General features: G+C 43.2%; 1 protein-coding gene across 1 annotated transcript in view; it reads right to left on the bottom strand.

Moving 5' to 3' along the window:
• ASCC2 (activating signal cointegrator 1 complex subunit 2) overlaps positions 1 to 23,097 on the bottom strand; it is a 42,162-nt gene that overhangs the window by 6,593 nt on the left and 12,472 nt on the right. Inside the window, exons 7-15 of the mRNA XM_015425317.1 lie at positions 21,997 to 22,107; positions 19,208 to 19,320; positions 18,428 to 18,502; positions 13,318 to 13,425; positions 11,534 to 11,602; positions 10,534 to 10,608; positions 7,288 to 7,462; positions 6,192 to 6,406; positions 5,558 to 5,677 (exon numbers count right to left, since the gene is read on the bottom strand). Coding sequence (XP_015280803.1) covers positions 5,558 to 5,677; positions 6,192 to 6,406; positions 7,288 to 7,462; positions 10,534 to 10,608; positions 11,534 to 11,602; positions 13,318 to 13,425; positions 18,428 to 18,502; positions 19,208 to 19,320; positions 21,997 to 22,107 — 1,061 coding nt within the window. The remainder of the gene's footprint in view (positions 1 to 5,557; positions 5,678 to 6,191; positions 6,407 to 7,287; positions 7,463 to 10,533; positions 10,609 to 11,533; positions 11,603 to 13,317; positions 13,426 to 18,427; positions 18,503 to 19,207; positions 19,321 to 21,996; positions 22,108 to 23,097) is intronic.

Here is a 23,097-nt window from a genome sequence, read left to right as displayed (position 1 = left end):
TATTGACAGCAAAAAAAATAAAAATAGTTCCATTTGGTCTCACTTATTGCACTATGAAAAAAGTGAAGTTATCAAGTGCCAGAGATACAATTCACTGGCTTTGTGAACTCTTCTTCCTATTTGCTAGAATTCATTAATAACTAGGCACATGAACCACACCTATATACAATCTGCTCTTTTGCAAGATTTTCTTCTGCCTTTGCCATCTATATTATCTTGCAATGGATGCCATGTGGGCTTACAGGCATTTTGCTTTTACAAAAGCCCATCAAAAGAGATTCATCCCAGAATGGCAGCTAAGTTAGCTGTTTGTTAGTTAAGTTAGCGAAGTTAATTTACTTGTAGTTTGCATCCACAGATTCCTTCACACAACTGCATACTACCATGTGGAGAAAAAGCAATGTAAAACAGGATGAAGACACAAGGGACCAGGAACCATCTTCCACAATGTACATAAAATCTACCCCAAAGGTTTGGGGTGCCTGCTCATCCCACTTTAACCCATTTTTATCACCCCAATCTGAGGGAGGGAGCCTCGTAGCACCTTCACTCAATTGATTAGATGAACTTTCCCCTTCCCCTTTCCCCTTTTCCTCAACTCTTAGAACTGAAAATGACTTGTCTGACCATTATGAATCTGGAAGAAAAATAAAGTTGAACCTCACATATGAGCTGTGAAAGTTAGGAGGACCTGTCTAAATGTTCAAGTACATGAACAAGATTGTTTGAAATTTTATATTGTTTGAAATTTTATAGTCTTTTAACCTGCCTGTCTTGACCCCTCTTTCCCCTTAGCTCTGTGCATCCTGACAAACCACTTGCCAGCCCAGACACCTTCCCCACAGGCCAAACTGCTTTCTCAAGTTACTAAAGGGATTGCTGGCTCCTCCTGTCAAGGGAAGAAAGGGCTAACTGAGGAAAGAAATGGCGGCAGCCTACTGAGGCTGATTTCCCACAAGCGCTGCTCCGCGCTTGCTCTTCCCTTTTGCCCCATGGTACGTGTCAATTTCACACAAGCTGCTGCGTGGCCGCATTTTGCCCCACAGCTTTGCGCGAAAAGAAAGAGGAGAGATAAATCCTGACTCAAGGGGAAGCTCTAATTCTCCACAGGCCTATGCTCCATGAGTCTAAGACTTTTAAAAGTTATTTAAGTCTCTAGGCCATCAGCACCTCTTGTGGAAATGAATCCTGTGTGTTAAGGATGTCTGTCCTGAATATTAAATGTACTGCCAATCAATTTTACTGAATGCCTCCTAGTTATGCCATAAATGTATTAAAAAGCTATTCCAGTTCAAGACGTAGTGGTTAAGAGTGGCAGACTCTAATCTGGAGAACCGTGTTTGATTCCTCACTCCTCCTCCACATGAATCCAGCTGGGTGACCTTGGGTCAGTCACAGTTCTCTCAGAGCTCTCTCAGCCCCACCTACCTCACAGGGGGTCTGTTGTGGGGAGACAAAGGGAAGGTGATTGTAAGCTGCTCTGAGACTCCAAGTGAAGGATGGGGTATAAATCCAACTCTTCTTCTTCTAAATGTATATATTCAATAAAATAAATAATATCCTGCCTATTTTCTGAACCAAAAAGCCTGCACAGCACTTTAACTTCTTGCAGGGAGGGTGCTACAAACCCTTGATTCTATCAACTGCCCTTTTCTGGGCCTTCTCTAGCTTTGCAATATTCCTTGCAGAAAGCTGTACATACACGGCCTTCCTCCTCCTCCTTTAATCACGTACATTCCGAGAGGGAACAATTCATTCTACATGCTGCTATATGAAGCCACAGGAAGCATTGAGATGCAGAGGCGTGGGAAGCAGGAATCCCTAAAGTCAGGGCCTCAGGGGAATCCAGCAGGCAAGGAATCGAGCTTACATAACCAAGAAGTGGGCATTTTTAACATATTTCTTTTAAGCATTTTTAGGCTGCTTTTCAGATAAGATCAATGCTACCTGCTACCTTGCAAAACTTAAGCCTGACCTGGACGTGTTTATAGCTCTGCTTGGTCAAGGAAGACCAATGGACTACCTGGGAAGGAGAGTCACCCAGGTGCTCAGAGGAGGCAGTGCATCTTTGGAAACATTTCAATCTGCAGCCCTGAATGGCTACCACATGGGGCACCAGACAGCTCCAAAAAGTTCCCCCTTCTAGCCCCAGTGAAGCCATGGGAATCACAGATGCCTGCATGGATATGACTTACTGAATTAAGTCTCTCCCAGGAGTGCTTAAGCAATTCCGGCTGCAGCAATTTAGCAGCATCCACCAGAATGAAAGCAGCCACAGGAGGCTGAAATGAAGCAGGGAGTTTCAAGGGATGCCAGATGCAATTAGTCAAATTGAAAATGGGCAGGGACTCTCAAGGACAGGGCGTCCTGCATCCATGAATGGAGTGGATGAATCTGGCAGTGAAGATGCATTTCCAGGTATACAGCGCCCCCTAATGTCGTCTACAAATACCTTGTTCATTACAGCTAAACACCAGATCATTGTAATGTGCACTATTACACAGACGCAAAACGCCAAGTTCCAACAACCTGTGGCTATGGAACAGTGCAGCAGCAAGTGAGTACTTAGAAACAGATGGGCCAGCCAAAACAGCACCACCACTGGCCCTTAATCTAAAGGCAAAAAATAAAATAAAATAGCTGGGAGGGGCAGGGCTATAGTGCTAGGGAAAGGTTAACTCTTTTCCCATCCCATACTTAGAATCAGAAAGTGCTTTCCTGGGCTGCTTTTAGCCCTGATGTTAAGCCTGCCCATTCATCTCAGTTCTGAGCAGCTATATATGCCATTTGGTGCACTGTGCAAGAATGGACATATGGTGTCACTCTACTTAGGACTTCACTGTAAGACACCCCGATTACTTTAAAAAAACAGGCCATTTTGTACAGCTCTCTTTCTCTCTCTCAGAAGGAAATATTCAGATTAACCCCCAAATGGTTTAAATGTTTTCAGACCATCTAATAAGTTTAAATTGCCCCAAATGTAGCCCAAGAGACACCAACCACTAGAGAAATCTAAAAACATCACATCTTTGCAACCAATAGTCCAAACCTGGGGGCTATATGAATTTTGCCTTGTCGTGGAGGCCAGATTTCCTGTATGGAGAAAGCCAAGCTGCACATACATGGCATGTTGGGCTGTGCTGCTTCTTCATGCTCACATACATGGGAGGTGCAATTTACAGCAGTAGCTAGGAACATAATTTATGCTTTGCAATATTCTTGCATTAGTCACTAAAACACACACACACACACCGCTGCAATCACATAATGATACAACTTTTTTTCAGCGGAAGCGGAGGACATTCATGAATTTGTATTCTGCTCCAGGATACTAGTATCCTTGCTAAAGGACATGAACATGAAATCACATAGAAGACAGCATCTCCCATGCCTTGCAAACCCTGGCAAGTAACATTAAACCCATGTTATAACTGGGAAGCCACGACACACCACTTACACCAACACAGACAGAAACGGACTTATTTTAAAGTCATTTAAGTTTCATTTCACACAACCCGCTCTATTTTTGCCAACATGCATATGCGTTGTAGCTGGTGAAGTGAGCTGTCCAACTGCCAAATGGCACAATGAGAAAAAATTTACAGCAATGACTGGGTGTGAAAACGTTTGGCAAAACTCATGCGACTTGGGTTGTGTGGAAAGACTTTATTATGACTAGAGCTGGGAGCTTCCCAATCTGCATGGTAGTGACCCTTATGGAAGGGCACAGATATATAGAATGAAAGGCAAAATGGGCAATATTATCATACTGTAGACATTACAGCCAGCTCAACAGCTCTTACGGACCTGGTCTAGCTGTCAGTGTTCCCAGATCAGGCTCAAGTCTTGGCCTGGCCATCTTCCTACACCTGCCTCCAGATTTCTCTGCACAAGTGCCACTTTCTGTGCGCTTTACTTCCCTTGGTTTAATAGCTTTTATTCCAGCCAACAAATGATTTTTTGTCTGCCTTTTCTGCACAATGCCTTAAAACGTCCCAACCAATGGCACCTAGAACATGCCAATAACATTGGCTCCTAATCCTGCAGATACTCATTCAAGAGCACCTTTGGCAGCTAACTCTTCTTATCAATGCTGAGCCCTTCCTGCTTTCATCAAGGCCTTACGTAAGCACTTCCTCTGCAAAACTATGTGGAAATCCCTTTTCTAAATTACACAGTTAGTAACGTTTTGCTCCCAGGAATGTATGTGTTACTTGGGTCTATGAGTTCCACATCTTTGCATTCTCCTCATACCAGTGGTGAAAGATCATGTCTCAGGTGCAGGTGAGTCTGGAATGACCAGTTTCCTGGGCCAGCACAGCTTAATGAAAGCCTTCCATGGAAGCGCAGGCAACTTACATGGTGCAGCTCCACCCCTTGCATCATTTCCATATAGCAATCACAATTACATGCAATGTTGAAGATTAGCTTTCAAGCACCTCTGTCTCACTGCTAAGTACTGCACTGTTGCCAGCACTGCCCAAAAGCTGGCTGCTCACCCCCATGAGCACATTTGCAATATCTGGCTTGTCTCACATGTACCTGAAGAGGTTAAAAAAAAATTCAAGTTGGTTCTCAGCAAAAAAAAGGCTGATGACAGTTCAGTAATTGCTTCCTGTCAAGCCAGCCAGCCAGCGTTGCAACAGAGCTGTTCAGAAATACAAAAGGCATTCACTGGTTCCAGAGGTGCTGCAGTATCTTTTATACGAGCGTTTAGTGCTGAACTGTACATGGTGCTTGGCATCTGCATCTGGATCCACAGATCCAAGTTAGCTGTGTGGGGAAATGGTGGTCAAGGCTGCAAGCTGGAGAACAGGAAAGCTAATTCACCCACCCACCCCCCAGACACACACACAGACAAAGAGTTTCATTTGAAGCACTGGGGAAGGGAAAAGACCAGCAAACTACAGGCAACTGTCCTGCTTCCTTTCTGGAGTTTAAAATGGGGAAGCCCAATAAGAGAAAGGGCCAGAAGGGGAAATCGTTAAACTGTCTTTCTGCAGAATTTCAACCCTGTTCTATATCAGGTCCTCTGTGACACCTTTTTGCAGCTAAAAATTACATACCTGGGGTTCTGAACATGGATCTGCAGTGTCACATGTCAGTCTGGAAGACCAAGATGATAAAAAAATTGACACGGCTCCTTACAGACTGAGACAACCTGCATGTCATGTCAGAGATCTGAGACTGCTCTCCTGACAATCACGCTCTCTTTTTTTAAACACCGAAATGCAACCATTGATGGAAGGGCTGCCAATATGTTCAGACCAGTGGCAGGGGGGGAGAGGATTCCACATTTTCCCCCTCAGAAGGCAAATCGTCACTGAGGGATTGTCATTGAGAAAATGGCATAGGGAAAACAGCCCCACTGTTGCATTCCGTGATACTGCAATCAGAAAACACTCTGAACAAAGAATAGCACTTCCAGTGGCTGAAAATACTGATACAACCATGTTTTCCTAACCGATCCCAAACTAACCAGCAAAGCCTTTGGAATTACATAAGGGATTCAGAATGCTTGTTATGAATGCCTGTGGGCACAGAACACATAACTCACCGTTTGCCTTTCTGTATCCGGGACATGTCCACAGAATCTTTGCTGAAAATATCAAATTCATCATTCTGGAAAATATTGCATCGTGCAGTGACTAGAGGGGTTGGATCTTGTTTCAATGGCCTGGAGGAAACAGGTCAGAAGCTCAGTATCTTGTCGTAAAGAACAAGGTACTGTGGCACAAAAACCCAGAAATCCTGGTGTTCTAACTTGGGACTGAATTACACATGAGAGCAGGCGTTCTAGCACCCGAATTCTCATTTTAAAAAAGAAAGCTGATGGGGCCTTTCCTCCCTGAACTATCGTCCCAATTTAGAATTACATCCACCCGTCCCAGGAACAGGAAACTGGCCTCTGGGGTGGGGAGGGCACAGAAACCCCAGGGAACAGGAGGAAGATTCTTACTGCCTGAAAGAAGTGTTTCAGATCCCCAGAATCTCAAGGCAGACAACAATACCTTAATTTAAAATGTCCAGAAACAACTTGGGCACACACTCCTTCTTCCCCCAATCAAATGTCTCCATAAAAAGGATGATGTTCCATGGCCATTATCCCCAAAAGTACACAAGCCATTCAAGCATTTGCTTTCAGAATGTCAAAAAGATGTTAAAAGGTAAAGAGCCTCTTTTAGCCCCACCTTGGCATTGCATGGTCCAGCTTCTGCAGGGATGCCACTAGTTTGTCTTCGAGAATGTTGTTGATCACCTGTTCAACATCATAGTTGTATTCTTCCAGGCAGACCAGGACAAAGCCCTCTCCAAGATCAGGTAACAAATCTTTCACTTGGGAGATCAGAGAATCCAGCTCTACCCCGGAGACCCTGGCTGATGGCATCACAGCTGCTCCAGCACACTAGGCAAACACAATAGGCAATATGTTACTTCAGTAGGATCACAGTACTTAAAAAGAAGCAGGGTGCAAAAAAACAGGGAGAAGAATGCCACAAAACAAACACCATTTAAACAAAACATGCAGAAAATCACTAAGTTCACCATGGACTCTTCATCTTTGCCAAAGAGATTTGAGTGCTTCTGGTTCAGCACCACAGAAAAAGACTAAGAGTGGAGAAGGCTTCCCAAGAAACCCTTGCTGCTATAAGCTGCTCTGCCCTGGAGGTCTTTTGCAGACCAGACCTTTTCCAAAGAAGCAGTCAACCCCAAGCATGAGGGACAAGATAAAATTATAAGCTGGAAAAGAAAGCTGGAAAGGTAGTCCAGGTAGAGGCAGCAGATACAGAGTGAGAAGAAGGTAGTTAGATTGGTGGGAATGGGGGGAGCAAGGGATGAAGTAGGAATAAGCAGAGGCAACATCTGTAAGATGCCAACAGCTGGTGCATTAGGGCTTCAAGTCTTCTATCTGGAAGGACAGGGAAGGGCAGAGACCAAAGCAAAAAGCTGATCGAGCTGTCAACGCTCCAGAAGGCCTATTGTTTTGCACAAGGATATAGTGGCTCCAGGAACAGAACTCCTGCACAGCTGCTGGAAGGCCTGCAGTTAAGAGTTTGACTACGGATAACAATCCTTATATATATATATTTTTTGGGGGGGACCCTTGCTGATCCTTGCCAGCCACCCTATTTGAGTTGAAGCACTTCTGGTGTGAAATTCAAGCAGACCAGACTAACCCTCATGAATGCATACATGAGCACTGTGACATAACAGGGCAGTTCATGTTGCCACCCTCACCTCTCCCTTCATGACTAAGGTAAGCCTAAGTGTATTCTGTGGACCCACCTCTACAGGATCTTCTATGAGCCTCTCCAGCCCCTTGTTGCTGCTGGGCGGTGTTGCTGAAGTTCCAGCTGTTTCTTCTGGCATGGATGGGCCTTTCGTCGTTTCTTTCCTCCTATCTACTCCCTCCCAGGCACCTTCCACAGCTTTCAGAATGTAAGTTGTCCGGGTTTCATCCCTACAAACGTGTGTTAAGGGCATGTTGCTAGTTGAAATACATAGTAAACTCAACCATCACCCACATCACCATTTGCACCCTTAATTTGCTTTTTGCCCCTCTTGTAATTGAGCCAAAGCAGAAACAGCAAACTGGCCAAGCGCAGACAGAAACTGTGGGCAACAGTCATCTCTACCAGGCTGTGGAAGCCTACTGAAACCATAGAGTTAGGGGAAGAACAGAACCAGAGATAACAGACAGCTCTCACTTCCTGTTTATGTCAGAAGGCTGCCACTGGGGTGTCAGAATCTGACACAGACAGGGAAGCCTGTGCAGAGAAAGGCTATATAGCAGAACCTCCAATGCTTCCTCTAAGCTGTGGAGTTTTGTGAGCAAAAATTCTACTTTGTGACCAACTGGCATTAAAGTTGCGAGTGAGCCATTTGGCTACTGCATAAATTAGATTGCTCTGTGAGTCAGAGGCTAAAAAACTGTGAGCTTGCTCACACTAACTCAGCTTAGAAGGAACACTGGCAGGGCTTATTATCTTTATCACAGCCTTGCCCATATTCCCTCCCACCCAAGCACATCAAGATGGTATCACTGTTTCTTATTTACTTATGCAGAGGAATTAAACCATGAACTTCCACTTAAAAAGCACTTGGGTGGCTTTCAAACAGAAGAAAATAATATAAATAAAACAATGAAGTAAAATGAAATTATGGGGACAGCAAAATAGAACAAAACAGTCAAATAGCAGAAGTTAAAAAACAGATACGGCTCTGAAACCGTAGAGCCTTTAAAAGAAGCCAGAGTTAAAAATATTAAACCAAAAACAAGATCAGCTTTGAGAAGAGAGCTCTTTCAATTCCATTTGAAAGCCCTTCCAGTAGGGTTGCCAACTGTCCTAGAGAAAAATGTCGTGTTCCTTTAATAAAATCTGTGTGGGAACATTTTTAATAGAGATGGGTAATGGACAACTCAAGCTTTTTATGACATGGAAGTAAATAATACCACTTGGTAAACAAGATCTCATTAAGCCTCTGTTAAAGGGATAGGACATATTTCCAGCAGGCAGTTGGCAATCTTACCCTTCAGAAAATAACATTCTTAACCAATCTTCAGAAGGCTATCAATGAGAAGGCATTTGAAACTCCAAAAAGAGAGTTCAAGAGCACAGGGAAGGCCCTGTCTGTGTGCTCAGCAATCCTATCTCTTGTAAAGCTTACCCAGAGAGAAGGCCAAGCTATGGATCTCAAGCTAAGGGCGGATTCACATGGGTGCAGGTTGTCCTACAGGCACTCAGATCCAAGGTCAGTAAGGGCTCTCATTACACATCCTAATTAGCACCCGAGTCTGCCACATCTGTGCCAGTTGCACATTTGCAAACATCTGCAAAGGCGGCTGCCACATAAAGCATTACAGTAGTCCAGTTTCAACATTGCCAAGGTATTTGCAACCAAGGCCTGTCCTGAAGCTTCCAGGAATGGTTTTAGCTAGTAATCTGGTTTAAACTGGAGAAAGACACTCCCAGCTACCTGGTTTTCAAGCAGCAGGGCAGGATCCAGGAGCACCCCAAAGGTGCACACCTGCTCCTTCAAGGGAAGTGCTATCCATCAAGCACAGGCTGTAACTCTGCTTCCTGTGGACCTTAACCCCAACCAACAGCACTTCCATCTTGTCTGTATTAAGCTTCATTACTAGTCCAGAAACCAGTCCAGAGTTTCCACCACCCTCCCTGAATTTAGATGGAGAGACAGAGTTGTGGGTCATCAGTTGTAGATGACACTTTGCTCCAAATGCCCACTTGATTTCATCCACTATATTAAAAAACTTGGGAGTGTGCCCCATAGGCCAAAAGGGAAAACTGTAGCCCACCAGTAACATCTTCTGGGACCCCTCAGCCAGGTAAGATCAAAATCACCACAAAACAGTGCCCCCAGATCCATTCCAGCCTGTTGCCCCAAAGGACACCATGGTGGATGGTATCCAAAGCCACTAAGAGATCCAAAAGCACCAACAGGGATGGACTGTCCCAATCAACTACCTAGCACAGGTTATCCAACACGGCGATCAAGGGAGTTTCAGTCCCATAACCAGGCCTGAAGCCAGACTGCCAGGGATCTAAAACTAATTGTTTCATCGCTGCTATCAGCCTGTAGAACAATGTTACAGCAAGGTCAGCACTATTGTTTCATCGCTGCTATCAGCCTGTAGATAGAACAATGTTACAGCAAGGTCAGCACCGTCCATGCAACTCTGGCAGAAAAGCTTTGATGTTCAAACCTCAAGACCTGATGAAAGTGCAACATTTCTAAAGACAGGCTGCCTTGAAAGTAACACGCTAGCAACTGGAAGCCATGCTCCAAATCCCAGAGGCATACAGCAACAAGGGAAATGCATTGTGTATGTTCTCAGAGACACCCTTAACACAAATTAATCCTAAAGAAGCAATTTTTAAGGTTGCTCTCAGTGATACAACTCTGGTGGGAGTGGGAGGAGAAGAGGTTTACACAGATGTTTCCCCCACCTTGAGGAGGCTCCCAATGGGCATAGTCTAAACTATGTTCAAAGGCAGTATTCCCTCTGAATAGTAGTTGCTGAGCAGAAACAGTAAGGAAGGGCTCTTGCCTTCACATTGTGGTGGTGGGCTTCCCAGAATCTGTCCAGTCACTTAGATCTTCACTAGAAGACCTTTTCAGTGACCACGAACAGGGTCTTCTCTGCTAGTCATGCCACATCTCTTTAATTCCTTCCCCCAAAGGGCCTGCTGGACACATTCCTAGCATTCCATTGCTAGTCAATGACCTTTTTATTCCAGTGTTTTTGATTACTTCGCCTTTTCCCATTTTTCTCTACTTCAGATTCTTGTTGCTGGTTTGTTTAGCTATTTGTTTGCAATTTCAGATGGATTGATTTTATTGCTTAATAACTGTGCATACTGCTTTGAACTGGATTTCTGGAGGGCGGGTAGGTAAGAAATGAGAATAAATAATCAGGCCAGCCACCAATGTAATTGGGATGTTGAACTAGACAGACTTCTGGTACAGTCCAGCAGGGCTGCTCTTACTTTTTTTAATGGCAAAGGATACAAACTGGAGGAGGCTTGCTGGAGGAGGCTCACATCATCTGCCACAGGAAACAACTCATCATAGTCACGGAGAAACCTGTAAGTACAAAACAAGGAAATATACGTACAAGAGGGCTTCAGAATCTGTGGGGTAGCATTCAGGAGGACTGGAGCGTTCAGTGACAGTTGAAAAGGGTATGATCGAGCCACTACTGCTAGGGGTATACACATTCATTTCTTTTATATTGTCTTCGGTGATCAAGTCTTACAGCAGCATCCTAAAGCGCTAGACTGACCCACTGCCTTCCTTCCTCCTTTGCTGTTGTAGAGGGGACAAAGGGCGTCCCTCCATGGAAACAAGTGTGTGGTTTCCAAATTCCTAACAGGATCACTGCAAGAACTCTTCTGGGTACTGGGGGAAAGCATCCTATCGTATCCACTTGCCTTGCAAAGCTGGCCCCAGAATTTAACAGGCCTCTAGTGGCAGATACCCCCCCCCTCCACCACACACACACTGCAATGCACTGAGGGACTATGTTGCACTAGGTCACGTCTTTAACTGCCACACCCTTCCAGCCTCTCACATACCACGAGAGCAACAAAGAAGGTAGATTGGGATCATACAAATAAAAGTGGCGGGGAGGAGCCTTGGATGTCCCCTCATACAGAGTCGTATGGGCTTTCGGGACAGCACACTGCTTCAAAACACACTCCCACTCTGTCCCTGTCCCCACCCCAAACAGTGTCCCCCAAAAGTAACATAGGAAATAGGGCAGCCCAGGATGAAATAGTTCTGAATGCCCTTTGACAGCTTTTAAGAGCACATGTTGAAAGCACTGAGAAAGAAGCAGTTCCCCCCAGCACAGTCAGTTCTGCATCACTGCAGATTGTTATTGTTTTGGGGGGGATTCCCCCCCCAAACTCCTAGCAACCTTCCAGATGATTACAAGGTACTTTCAACAACAAACAGCTGGACGAATGCTGCTGTTCTTCCACCCAAACCCCATCCTCTCAGTTCTCACCTCCTCTCCTGAAGCACTGAGGTGAAGATCTGAAGGAACTCTTCAATAAAAGGCTGAACATTATCATAGCTGTAATTAGAAGATAATGAAAACAACATTCAAAGATATATAAAAGTTCTGACCAAGCTTGTTAGTCTAGGGACAGTATGTATGCTCTGGGTGAAAGAGATCCTGGGTTCAGATATCCATGCTGTTTGGTTGGTAGAATCATAAATATTCTTGAGAACTCTTTTAAAACAGCAAGTGTCAAAACTAAGCCAAATTACTGCAAAAATTCCAGTGAGCCATCTGACAAGTTCCACAGGGGAATTCATCTTCAGGACAGACAAAGCAGCAGAGTGTTTGGAGGAGTTTGAAAAGCTCATCAAATGCACATATATATTTGACACAGGCAACACTGCAGGTAGAGAAATAGCAAAGTGGTAGCCATGTTCATCTATAAGGTGCAGGTTGGTCTTTAAGGTCAAGACTTGGTGTGAATTACACCATGAGTCTTTCAAGTGTCGATCACAATGTAAGGGAGAAAGGAAAGAGCTAGATGTAGATACTGGTACAAGGTTATAGTCTAATAGTGTTAAACAGCCAATTAAAATGCCTAGAAAATGGGTCCTGTTGCTCTATTAGACATTACATTGACTGAGGAAACCTATGTCACTGTTTAAATCAGGATGACATGTAGAATTTAATTCTTTGATGAGTTCTAATTCAGCACTTTCACACTATTATTCCCTTTGAACTTTTTTTTGGTAGAACAGCAATATAGTATGTTTGGGGAGATCAAAATGTTTTGCCACCAGTTTCTCAATGCTGCAATTTCTTATGTCCAATTTGTGTTCGCTGAGTCCCTCACGAAGAGACTGATAAACCTCGCCAGGTGGCATTTCTTGGACTCTGCATAATGCACAAGGCATTGCTACAACCTTAATCTTTGGAAGGAAACCGACCAGCAAGGAAGGAAAAGCACATAAGAATTTCGATGCCTGAACCAGGAACCTTTGATGGCAGGGCTGCAATCCAGCTCAGTGAGTTTCCTGGAACTGCATGTGTGCTGAAGTCTCAAAGAGCCCTTCAGGCACTGAAGAAAATAGGACTGTACAGCATCAGCCACTCCTTGTCTTTACAGGTGCTCAGCTTGACCAGTTCAGAGGCTTTGCAATGACTGGACTGGCCAGGCTGAATAGATATTGCCTGGACTTTCTACTTTTCGGCTCAGTGTTTACATGCCAACTTTCCACCAAAACATGGTTAGAGTAGCTTACAGATGTCAACAAATATCAAGCGGTGGTTACGAGTGTTGGACTAGTATCTGGGCGACCCGGGTTCAAATCCCCAATCATGCCATGAAAGCTTGCTGGGTTACGTTGGGCCAGTCACACTGTCTCAGCCTAACCTACCTCACAGGGGTGTTGTGAGGATAAAATAGAGGAGAATTATGTAAACCCCTTTGGGGCCCCTTTAGGGAGAAAGGAGGAATATAAATGAATTAAATAAGTAAATAAATATGTGGCAGCAAATTCCATAAATTAATTATGCCTTGCATGGAGAAGTACGCCCTTTTGTTTTGTCCTAGACCTACTGACAAAAGCTTCACTGTATATCTCCACATTCTAATACTGTGAGAAGGACAAAAGAATTTCCCACACACAGCATCCATAAGACCTGCACACACTTGCACGCCCCCCTACTCTAAAATAGTACTTGCCCAAGATCTTTTTGTCTGCCCCAGTAACTGCGATCACCTTTTAAGGGGCAGCCCACTGCCACTAGGCCTTGTGAAAAAGTACCTGTTTTCCAAGATAGGCTGAAGGCACAGCTGGTTAACAATAATATGGAAAACTTCCACCACCTTCTTTCTTGAATGAGACAGCCTCCTCCACATGTCCAGCATTAAGCTAGAAAGGAACAACGACAAGAAAAGATGGAAAATTAACTCTCTGATGTGATTTATTTCCAACATGGAAGACAAGGGAGCTGTCTGGTAGTAAAACATCCATTTGCTTTGAGCAGGAAGAGAAAGGTTATTTATCAGGGAGGGGTGGGGAACCAGGGTTTGCATTTCATTTATGCCTATTCTTAAACTTTTGCTAATGTGATCAGATGCAATTTGCCACTCCACCCCAGCACATAATAGAATAGTGTTCTGGCATCTGCTTCTTTCAGCTGAGTAAACAAAAAGAACTGTGCACCGACACTGTACATAAAGTCCAAATCTTCTTATTATTATAAGGAAATTAATGCACACTGCAATACTGTTTGCACATAAGAACTGTACCATACAGATGAATACACAAAATATCTTCTTCAAGATGTACAGAGGTGTAAGCATAGTAGCTCCAAGTCACACTATTAAGAACAACTCTTAGGTGTTCAGATTTAGCCCCCCAAAAAATCTTTCACCATACAGATCTTCCTTCATTCTCTGATGTGAATGCTAGCTTATTCCAAACACATTTCCCATATACCTTCTCAAAGAACAGATCTGATTAAATTTTGTTCCAGATGTATACTCTGTAAACCAAAAAACAGAAATTACATATCTTTTCATACTATCATCAAGAACCCATTCTTACAATATAAACAGCATTACCTGTTACAATTTCAACGGGGACATAGTCCTCAAGTGGATCACGCTGAAAAGCTGCATCATCCAATCTTTCTGCAAAACCTCAATTAAAGGTACCACTAGGTATTCTTGATGACAGTTTACAAAACAGTCATAGCCAGAAGTACTTCTAAGTTATTTCTAAGCCAGTATGTCAAACAAAACATGAAAGATCAAAAGACTGGTTCAGCCCTGTAGGTGCAAGAGTTTTTAGTCTGAAAATCCACTTTGCTTCTATCTGCAATAAATGCTTCTGGACATCTATAGTGCTAAAACCTCTGTTCTCATATTGATGAATTATAAAGAATCTCATGGAATCAGCATTATGACTATGAGAAATGAAATGGTTGGTAAGGGGAGCTTTTCTGTTGGCTGATCTAATGCATGATAAGTGTTCCAGTATCCTAGATTTCATAGGTTTCATACTACAGCCAATGTATAGTTTTTGACATGCACATAAAATTCCATATACAGACCTCTTGCTGTTACAATTATTAAATGAATTTAATCTGATTTGTACTCCAGTATCTGGATCATAATACTCCATAATAGTAAGACCTAATCACATGCTTTACACGATCCACATTTAAATTGTCCTATAGGACCTTCTATTTGTTTACATGTGCGTAAATCAGTCCTGATAAGTATGTCAGACATATTCTTGGTCCTCTTAAAACCAACCCTAGGAGGTAGTTCACAGCCTGGAATATGGCTCACAATATGCCAATGCTTTTCAATAGCTTTTTAAATGGACGTCGCTAAATAAGAATAATCTAAAGAACATATAATACGGCTATTCTCACAATGCAATTTGCTCTCAAACAATTCTTTTCTATCTATTGTGTCAGATCTCATTTTAGCTCTACTCAAAATCTGCACAGGGTAACCTCTTTCTCTAAACTGGTGCGAAAGAGTTTGGCTTGCATCAACATAATCTGTAAAAAAATGTACTGTTCCTTTCAATTCTCAAATACTGGCTGTAAGGGAGGCTATTTTTTTAAAAAATGTGGAGGATGGCATGATAAATAATGAAAATATATATTTTTATCAATTGTGAACTGCCAACTGATTTCTACTGTCACGGAAGACAATAGCGTTTAGAAAAGAGATACTCTGCCCTGTTGGAGAGAAAATGTAATACTAGAATGGATAGAATTAATCCAGTTTAGAAACTCCTGTAAAGTATTTTCCTTACACCAAACTACAAAAATGCCATCTATAAAATGCTTATAAATGAGGATCTTACTAAAGAAAGGATTCTGTATAGGATTGCAAATAAATTCTGACAATAATCTAGCCATAAATAAACATGCAATACTAGGAGCAAATGTGCTGCCCATTGCTACCCCATATATTTGTAAGTAAAATTGATCTTTAAACCTAAATAAATTTTTTCCAAGAGTAATATCTGTGAGGACCATAAGAAAATAAGTAGGTGGACCCAAATTAGATCGGAAGTCTACAAATCTGTGCTGTCAACCTAGCATCTTCAAAGGGGATGTTAGTGTATAAAGACACTACATCTAGGGAGACCAATAATGAATCCTGAGGTAAATCAAAGCCACAAAACTGGAGGAGGGCATATGAATGCATTTGCAGCAGCAAGAAAACGTGACATGGAGAATCCTACATGGAAGCAGCCTTAGTGAGTAAATAGAGAAGAAGAGATACAAAACTTGGATCTTCCTACCTTTTGATTGAGTGACAAGCTTACTGGACCAAGGGAATGCTGATGATGTTGTTTACCTGGATTTCAGTCAAGCTTTTGGTAGGGTTCCTCATGATGTTCTGATGGGTAAACTAAAGGACTATGGACTGGACTATAGGATAGTTAGGTGGATAGGGAACTGGCTGGAGAACTGCACCCAGAGAGTAGTTGTCAATGGCATTTCATTTGAATGGAGGAAGGTGTCCAGTGGGGTGCTACAGGGCTTGGTTCTGGGTCCAGTACTCTTCAGTATTTTTATAAAGGATCTGGATGAGGGTGTGGAGAAACTGCTCATTAAATTTGCAGATGACACTAAATTGGGAGCAGCAGCGAACACACCAGAAGATAGAGATAGAATTCAACAAGATCTGAACACACTGGAAAAGTGGGCGGATGTGAACAAGATGCAATTTAACAAGGATAAGTGCCGAGTTCTACATCTGGGTAACAGAAATGAGGAACACACATACTGGATGGGGGATACACTTCTAAGTAGCAGTGTGTGTGAACAAGATCTTGGGATAAGGGTGGACCAAAAGTTAAATATGAGCAGCCAGTGTGATGCGGCGACAAAAAAAGCCTAATGCAATCTTGGGCTGTATCAACAAGAGCCGGAACATCCAAATCACAAGATGTCATAGTCCTGCTATACACTGCATTGGTCAGGCCGCACCTGGAGTACTGTGTGCAGTTCTGGAAGCCTTGCTTTAAAAAGGATGTGGACAGAATGGAGCGTGTGCAGAGGAGAGCGACGAGTATGACTGGGGGTCTGGAAAAGCTATGAGGAAAAGCTGAGGGACCGGGGAATGTTTAGTCTGGAGGAGTTTGAGCGGGGACATGATTGGTCTCTTTTAAGTATCTGAAGGGCTGTCACGTAGAGGAAGGCAGGGAGCTGTTCCTGTTGGCAGCAGAGTATAGGAGACAAAATAATGGGTTTAAACTAAGGGCGGGAAAGTACCGGCCAGTGTTCCCTCTAAATTTAGTTAGTGTGAGCTAGCTCACAATTTTTTAGCCTCTGGCTCACACATTTTTGTCTTAGCTCAGGAAGGATAGCTCAGAGCAAACTAATTTATGCAGTAGCCAAATTGCTTGCTCACAACTTTAATGCCAGTAGCTCACAAAGTAGACTTTTTGCTCATAAGACTCCACAACTTAAAGGGAGCATTGCTGTAATAATCTCTTGCCACCTACCTTTCAAATGTCAATAGAACCACTATAGTGCTATAGAACATGCATGAAGAAAACAAAAACATAAATAGGCCACAAGTCACCATGGCAACTAACATCTGGGAGGCAATGCAGGAGTAAATGTGGAAGAAAAAAGTCAGGGGGGAAAGACAGAGGAAAGTGGCAGAAAATTCCCCACATTTAAAAGCTCCTTTGCCCAAAGTGCATATGAATGCATTTGCAACAGCAAGAAAACGTGACACAGAGAATCCTACATGGAAGCAGCCTTAGTGAGTAAATAGAGAAGAAGAGATACAAAACTTGGATCTTCCTACCTTATTGCTTATTCTCTTAGTCACAATGCTACACCAGCTCTCAATGAGGAAACTTTCAAAAAGGCACCCCCTCTGCCTACGGTCTGTAGTCCACCTTAGCACTTCAGGATTCCACCACCACCACCACATTATGCTATAGACCACATATGACAAAAGTAGTACCTGTGGGCACAGTCGTGTACAGCAAGGTGTTCCCCGGAGCTTTTTTCCTAATGTTATCTTTTCACCAAAGCAAAGAGCTGGTCCTGGTTTTCCTCCACTGCACTAGAGTAGGAATTGCTTCAGAAAAGCCCAGAAAGTGTCACTTTTAATAGCTATCTGCATCTTTGGAGGATGCTGGGCTTGGAACCTCATATCATTTTTGAAACTTCTCAAGATTTTGTAATTGGCCCCACCCTTACAGCAGCCATTTTGTTATGGCACCCCACTACCTGTTCTCAAAACTCCAAAAGTGTTCATACAAGTTGGGAATCCCAGCATAAATTAAGCCATGGACCCTATGAAAATTTTGTTCACTGTAGGGAAGCACAACTTGGCACAGTTGGTTATATGCTGTCCTGCTCCCATGCACATACACACACGTTCATCATTATTTCTACAATGCTGTGTGCAATGCAGCTATGTAACAGTCACGAACACCTATTGACCAGCTCCTGTGACATTATTAACAAAATGCAATTCATCCTCCCACCTGCTTCAATGGTAAGCACTTCTCTACATGAGTACTCATATAGCCCCTCAAAAGTAAGACTAGTTATGGTGCATGCTGGACTCAGACAAGCACAACCTAGGGGTCAAATGTCCACTCAGCCAGAAAGCTCATCAGATGAGCCTGGGACAGCCAGCCTCTCTCGAATCTAACCTACCTTGCTTGGTTGCTGTAAAGATGCTACCCTGAGGATCGTGGAGGAGAGGCAAGGTAAAAGGGTGACACATATTTGTTGGGGAAAAGATTTAAAAAATAAAATGCAAGGAGAGCATCAATGGTATGAACCCACACAGTGGACTAATAATGTGCTGAACACATGCCTGAAAATGCCTGTGCTCTTAACTGCAAGTGTAAATATATCTCAGAAATGTACCTGCTGTCCTCATGTCTTCTCTTCTTAATTACAGACTCCAGTTCAGGTATCACCAGCTCATAAAAAGAAGCAAGCCTACAAAACACACGCAGCTAAACTTAACTATAAAATACTTTTTTTAAAGACACAAATCAAAGTGAGAGGAGACATGAGAAAGTAAAGATCTAAAGTTGGTAGCGCAGAGGAATCTAGAGAAGCTACAACTCAGTGGCAGGTCACATGATTTGACCAGATAACGCAATTCAGTCCCTGATCTCTTCAGCGAGACTGTGAGAAAACCCAAGACCTTGAAATAGTGCTGCAATGGACAAGATGGACCGAAGGCCTCACCTGGTATAATACAGCTTTGCACATATCTTTATGGATATAAGCTGCAGCAGCAAACATCCTAATAATTCCTTTTACTACTGCACCCTTAGGAGTGTGGAACAGATTGTTTTAAAATTGGAGCCAACACAATTGCTTCAAATGAGCTCAGTTCTGCTCAGTTATCAGTTATTGTGATGCTTGAGGAAGAAAATCCCAATGGCAACCCTTCCACACAGCAGTATTCTTGGGTCTCTGCTTTCATTTCAATGGAGCTTGTGCAGGAGAACTGTGTGTCCTATGTCAACTAGGGTCAGATTTGTCCATCTCCTCCCTCCCCCCCCGATTGTGACACTGAAATGAACTCAAGTGTACCCAAACACAGTGTACAATCACTGGGAAGTGACAGTTTGGCTCCCTGAGACATGCTTCTTTTGGGTGCATATGAAACACACACAGTTCCTAAAAATATACCTGTAACAGAAGTCATGCTTTTGGAATGTTTGGCAAGCCAATGGAAACACATCCAGAAAGGCCCAAAGGGTGATACACGTATCACACAAGTACAGCACAATGTCCATCAGCTCCTAGGAAGAAAAAAAGTAATAGTAATTAATTACAAACAAATTAGATAGGTCTTGTGCCTAGTGCTAACACATCTGTTTTGCAGGAAGAAGGTCCCAGGTTCAATCACTGGTGCCTCCATTTAAAAGGATCAGATAGCTGGTGATGTGGAAGACCTCTGTCTGAGACCCTGGAAAGCGACTGCCAGTCAGAGTAGACAACACTAACCTTGAGAGACCAAGAGGCTGACTCAGTATAAGGCAGCTTCACATGTTAATGTGTTCAAATTTCCTCCTTCCAAAGTTGCTGTCTTATGAAGTTGTCTTACACCATTGGTCCAACTTGCCCAATGTTGTGTACTCCAGGGTCTCAACTAAAGAAAAGATTTTCAGTACCTGTGATCTGAGATCCTTTCACTGGAGATACCAGAGACTAAACCTAGGACTTTTCCCATGCGAAGCAACAGCCTTTTTGGTGTCTGTGTCTCTCTCTTTTTTTGGTCATCAGATCACAGCTTACTTATGAAGACCCTCAGGGGTTTTCAAGGCAAGAGATGGTTTGCCACTGCCTGCCTCTGTGTCGCAACCCTGGACCTCCTTAATGGTCTCCAAATACTAACCAGGGCTGACCCTGCTTAGCTTCTGAGCTCTAACAAGATCAGGCTAGCCTGGGTTATACAGGTCAGGTGCCCTTATGAGTTCCAGCAAGCTAGTCCTACCATTAGCCTACCTCAAGAAACAGACTTTGGAATACCATTAAAAGGCAGCAAATTGCTAACTATATAGCAACTAACTAATATAGGTCTAGTACCATAGCAGGGAGGCACACACTATGCATGGATTTTTGGCCTAGCAAATGAAGTGTTTTGGACCGTCACTGGCCCCTAAGCATAATAAATTCAGGGTAAAGGTAAGATCAGGCACAACAACATTCCCAAAGCAGACTTATCCAATACCCACCATTCTAGTAAAAAAAGTCTACTAAAAATATAAGACACATTGCACTAAACCACATGCAATAAAGAACTGCATGGGACCTAAACTAGATGAACATTTCAACATACTAGAGCAGTATTTAAGGCTCCCTCCAGTGCCACTATGGCTCTCTTGCCTCTAGGGTAGCCACCCTCCAGGTGAAGCCTGGAGATCTCCCAGAATTACAACTTATCACCAGACTACAGAGATCAGTTCCCCTGGAGAAAGTGGCTGCTTTGGAGGGTGGACTCTGTGGCGTTATACCCTGCTGAGGTCCCTCCCCTCCCCAGGCTCTGCCCCCAAATCTCCAGGACTTTGCCAAACTGGAGATGGAAATCATACTCGTCTCACACCCTAGAAAACTTGCTTTTTTGAGGGGGGAGCAACAAAAGTAGATTAACTTCAATGGGAATATATTGCAAGACTGCCTAAAAGATGGAGATGGAGCGCCGACACCCGAAAGCCTGCTTGAAGAAGGAGCCGGATTACAACAAGCCCTGCTGCCTGGGTGCCGGTAGGCAGTCCCCTCCCGATATATGCAATGTGGCCTTAGATAGGAAATTGGAAACACTGTATGTAAACCGCTCAGAGACCCTTCGGGGTTAGAGCGGTATATAAATTGAATGTTAAATAAATAAATAAATAAAGACAAACTGGATTTAAAAAAAAAACAATGAGGAGACAACATCAAAGAAACCATTTTACAAATGAATGAATCAAGACTAGTAACAGGTTAGGTAATAAATATTTGACTTCAGAGTACGGACACCTTTTTTTCTGCAGCCCCAAACCAAACTTAAGTAGGGATGCAAACCCATCTATGTCTGCACTAGATGTCTCTTTTCACGTCTGCCTTAAATGTACAGAGAAAATTTGGGGTAAAGGTACCAACAACAGAAGATGTCTTCTGGTACCTTGTTACTCGAAAAGGAAAAAGCTGATGAAAGTAATACCAACAGTTATGACCAACATTCGTTAATATGGACTGGTGGAAAAGAACACACAAGAAATCTTCTCTTCCTTTGCATTTCAAAGATGCTGCTGCTAAGGAACAATTAGAGAGGCTGTATGCTCCCCAAAACATCTCTCTCAGCTTTTGTATAATCTGCAAAACTTGATGAGGACAAAGCAGACTGGTTCACATCAGTGTGGACAAAGGAATGACAACAAGAAAAACGCCTTCGTCAAAAACAACTAAAAACAGAGACATAAACAAATGCTTATGCATCAAATTATAAAAAATCCACCATCTGAATAGGAACCAGAAGTTGCTCTTCCCCACTTTTGCATTTCCTCATTTGCAGTAGAAAGCATAGCACCCATGCCTAGTCCCGATAAAATTTCAAACGTGACACATTAGAACGAAGTAAAACCTCTCCCCAACCTCTTCTTTCCCTCCCTTGGTCATTTGTAGCATGGAAGAGGGGAAGAAGGATTCATTCTGCTTCTTAAAAAGAAAGGAAGCGTTCAGTGATATTTTAAGAGAACACACACACAATTAATTGTCTTCTTCAAAAATGTGTAAGCAAAGCATACCCAAATTCATGTGATTGGGAAAGCTGCCTCACCCAGTCACAGGACAGGCAAAAACAATGATTACTAGCAACCATGTGCAGGATGAGGCATAACTCTTGGGGGGGGGGGGGGTTAATAAGGGGGGAGCATGACTATGAAGTTTAATGCAGCCTGAAGGAAAGATGTCGGTCACAGCAAACATCCCCCCACCTTCAGAGGCATATCCCCAGGAGTCATCCTGATCTTTTCCTCTAGTTTCTGTGGCTTAGCAGAGGCTCCTTCACATTGCAAGCGACACGTATGGAGAATGTTGCTGAATACCTAGAAGGCAAAGGGCAGGCTTGTGAACATGTCAGAGTGGAATGCAGCCAGGCACACTTTGCCTGTGTCAGCATCTGCCTGAGGTTATCTGCTCCCCAAAAGAGGACCTGCCTAAGCAAAAAGCCAGGCTAAACAAATCCAGTGTTTTTTCCCACACACACACACACTTCTCTCTTTTCTCCAGCCTAGACTAATTTTTCCAAAGGCACAGCTTATGTACAATTTCACCTTGGTGAATCAGTTAGCAAGAGAAACACACCAAAAGAAAACCCATTGGCGCCACCCTCCAACTGTGGAAGGCAAGAGGTGTTCAGGTAGAATAGGAAGAAAAATCTTAGAGCCTGTTTCAAACACCCAGAGTCTAGATGCACACAACATGAATGGTTTCTCCCCCCCCCCCTCATATCTTCTTGCATATTTAATAGTTCACACCAGGTTTCTGAGATGTTATCAGGCCATCTTTCGGTGGAAAAAGGGAAGGGCTGTATATTTCCAGAGCTCTTTACAATGCTTCCATTTATCAGTGTTTTCTGGGAAAACCTCATGGGGTGCATACTTTGGGGCAAAAACTACCCCCACCACAAAATCAGTTGAATCTTCTGAGTTTGTTTTGTTATAAACTGGAAGGGGGAAACCCAACACATAGAGCCTTAGCTTCTTGAAAGAAGGGAGGGTGCAAATGAAATAACACAAACACACAACCCCACAAGGTGAATTAGGTTAAAACCAACTGATGCAAGATCATCCAGTAAGCTTTGTGTCTTTCTCTCACACATAGACACCTATTTTTGCAGGCTGTTAATGCAACTCCTGCTTTGTACCGTCTACACTGGATGGGGAACTGAGCAGGCTGGTAACGGCTAGATCTGCACTGGCTGCCCATCCATCCTGCAATACAACTACCATGTGGGAACTCTTTGGATTACACATTCATTTATCACTGCGTACAAAGTGGTTCACATACAAATGACTTGATACATACAAAGACAA

Source organism: Gekko japonicus, unplaced genomic scaffold (genome assembly GCF_001447785.1).
Source record: "Gekko japonicus isolate JY-2015 unplaced genomic scaffold, Gekko_japonicus_V1.1 scaffold135, whole genome shotgun sequence".
In the NCBI taxonomy this organism is placed as follows: domain Eukaryota; kingdom Metazoa; phylum Chordata; class Lepidosauria; order Squamata; family Gekkonidae; genus Gekko; species Gekko japonicus.
This window is presented reverse-complemented; position numbering and strand designations above follow the sequence as displayed.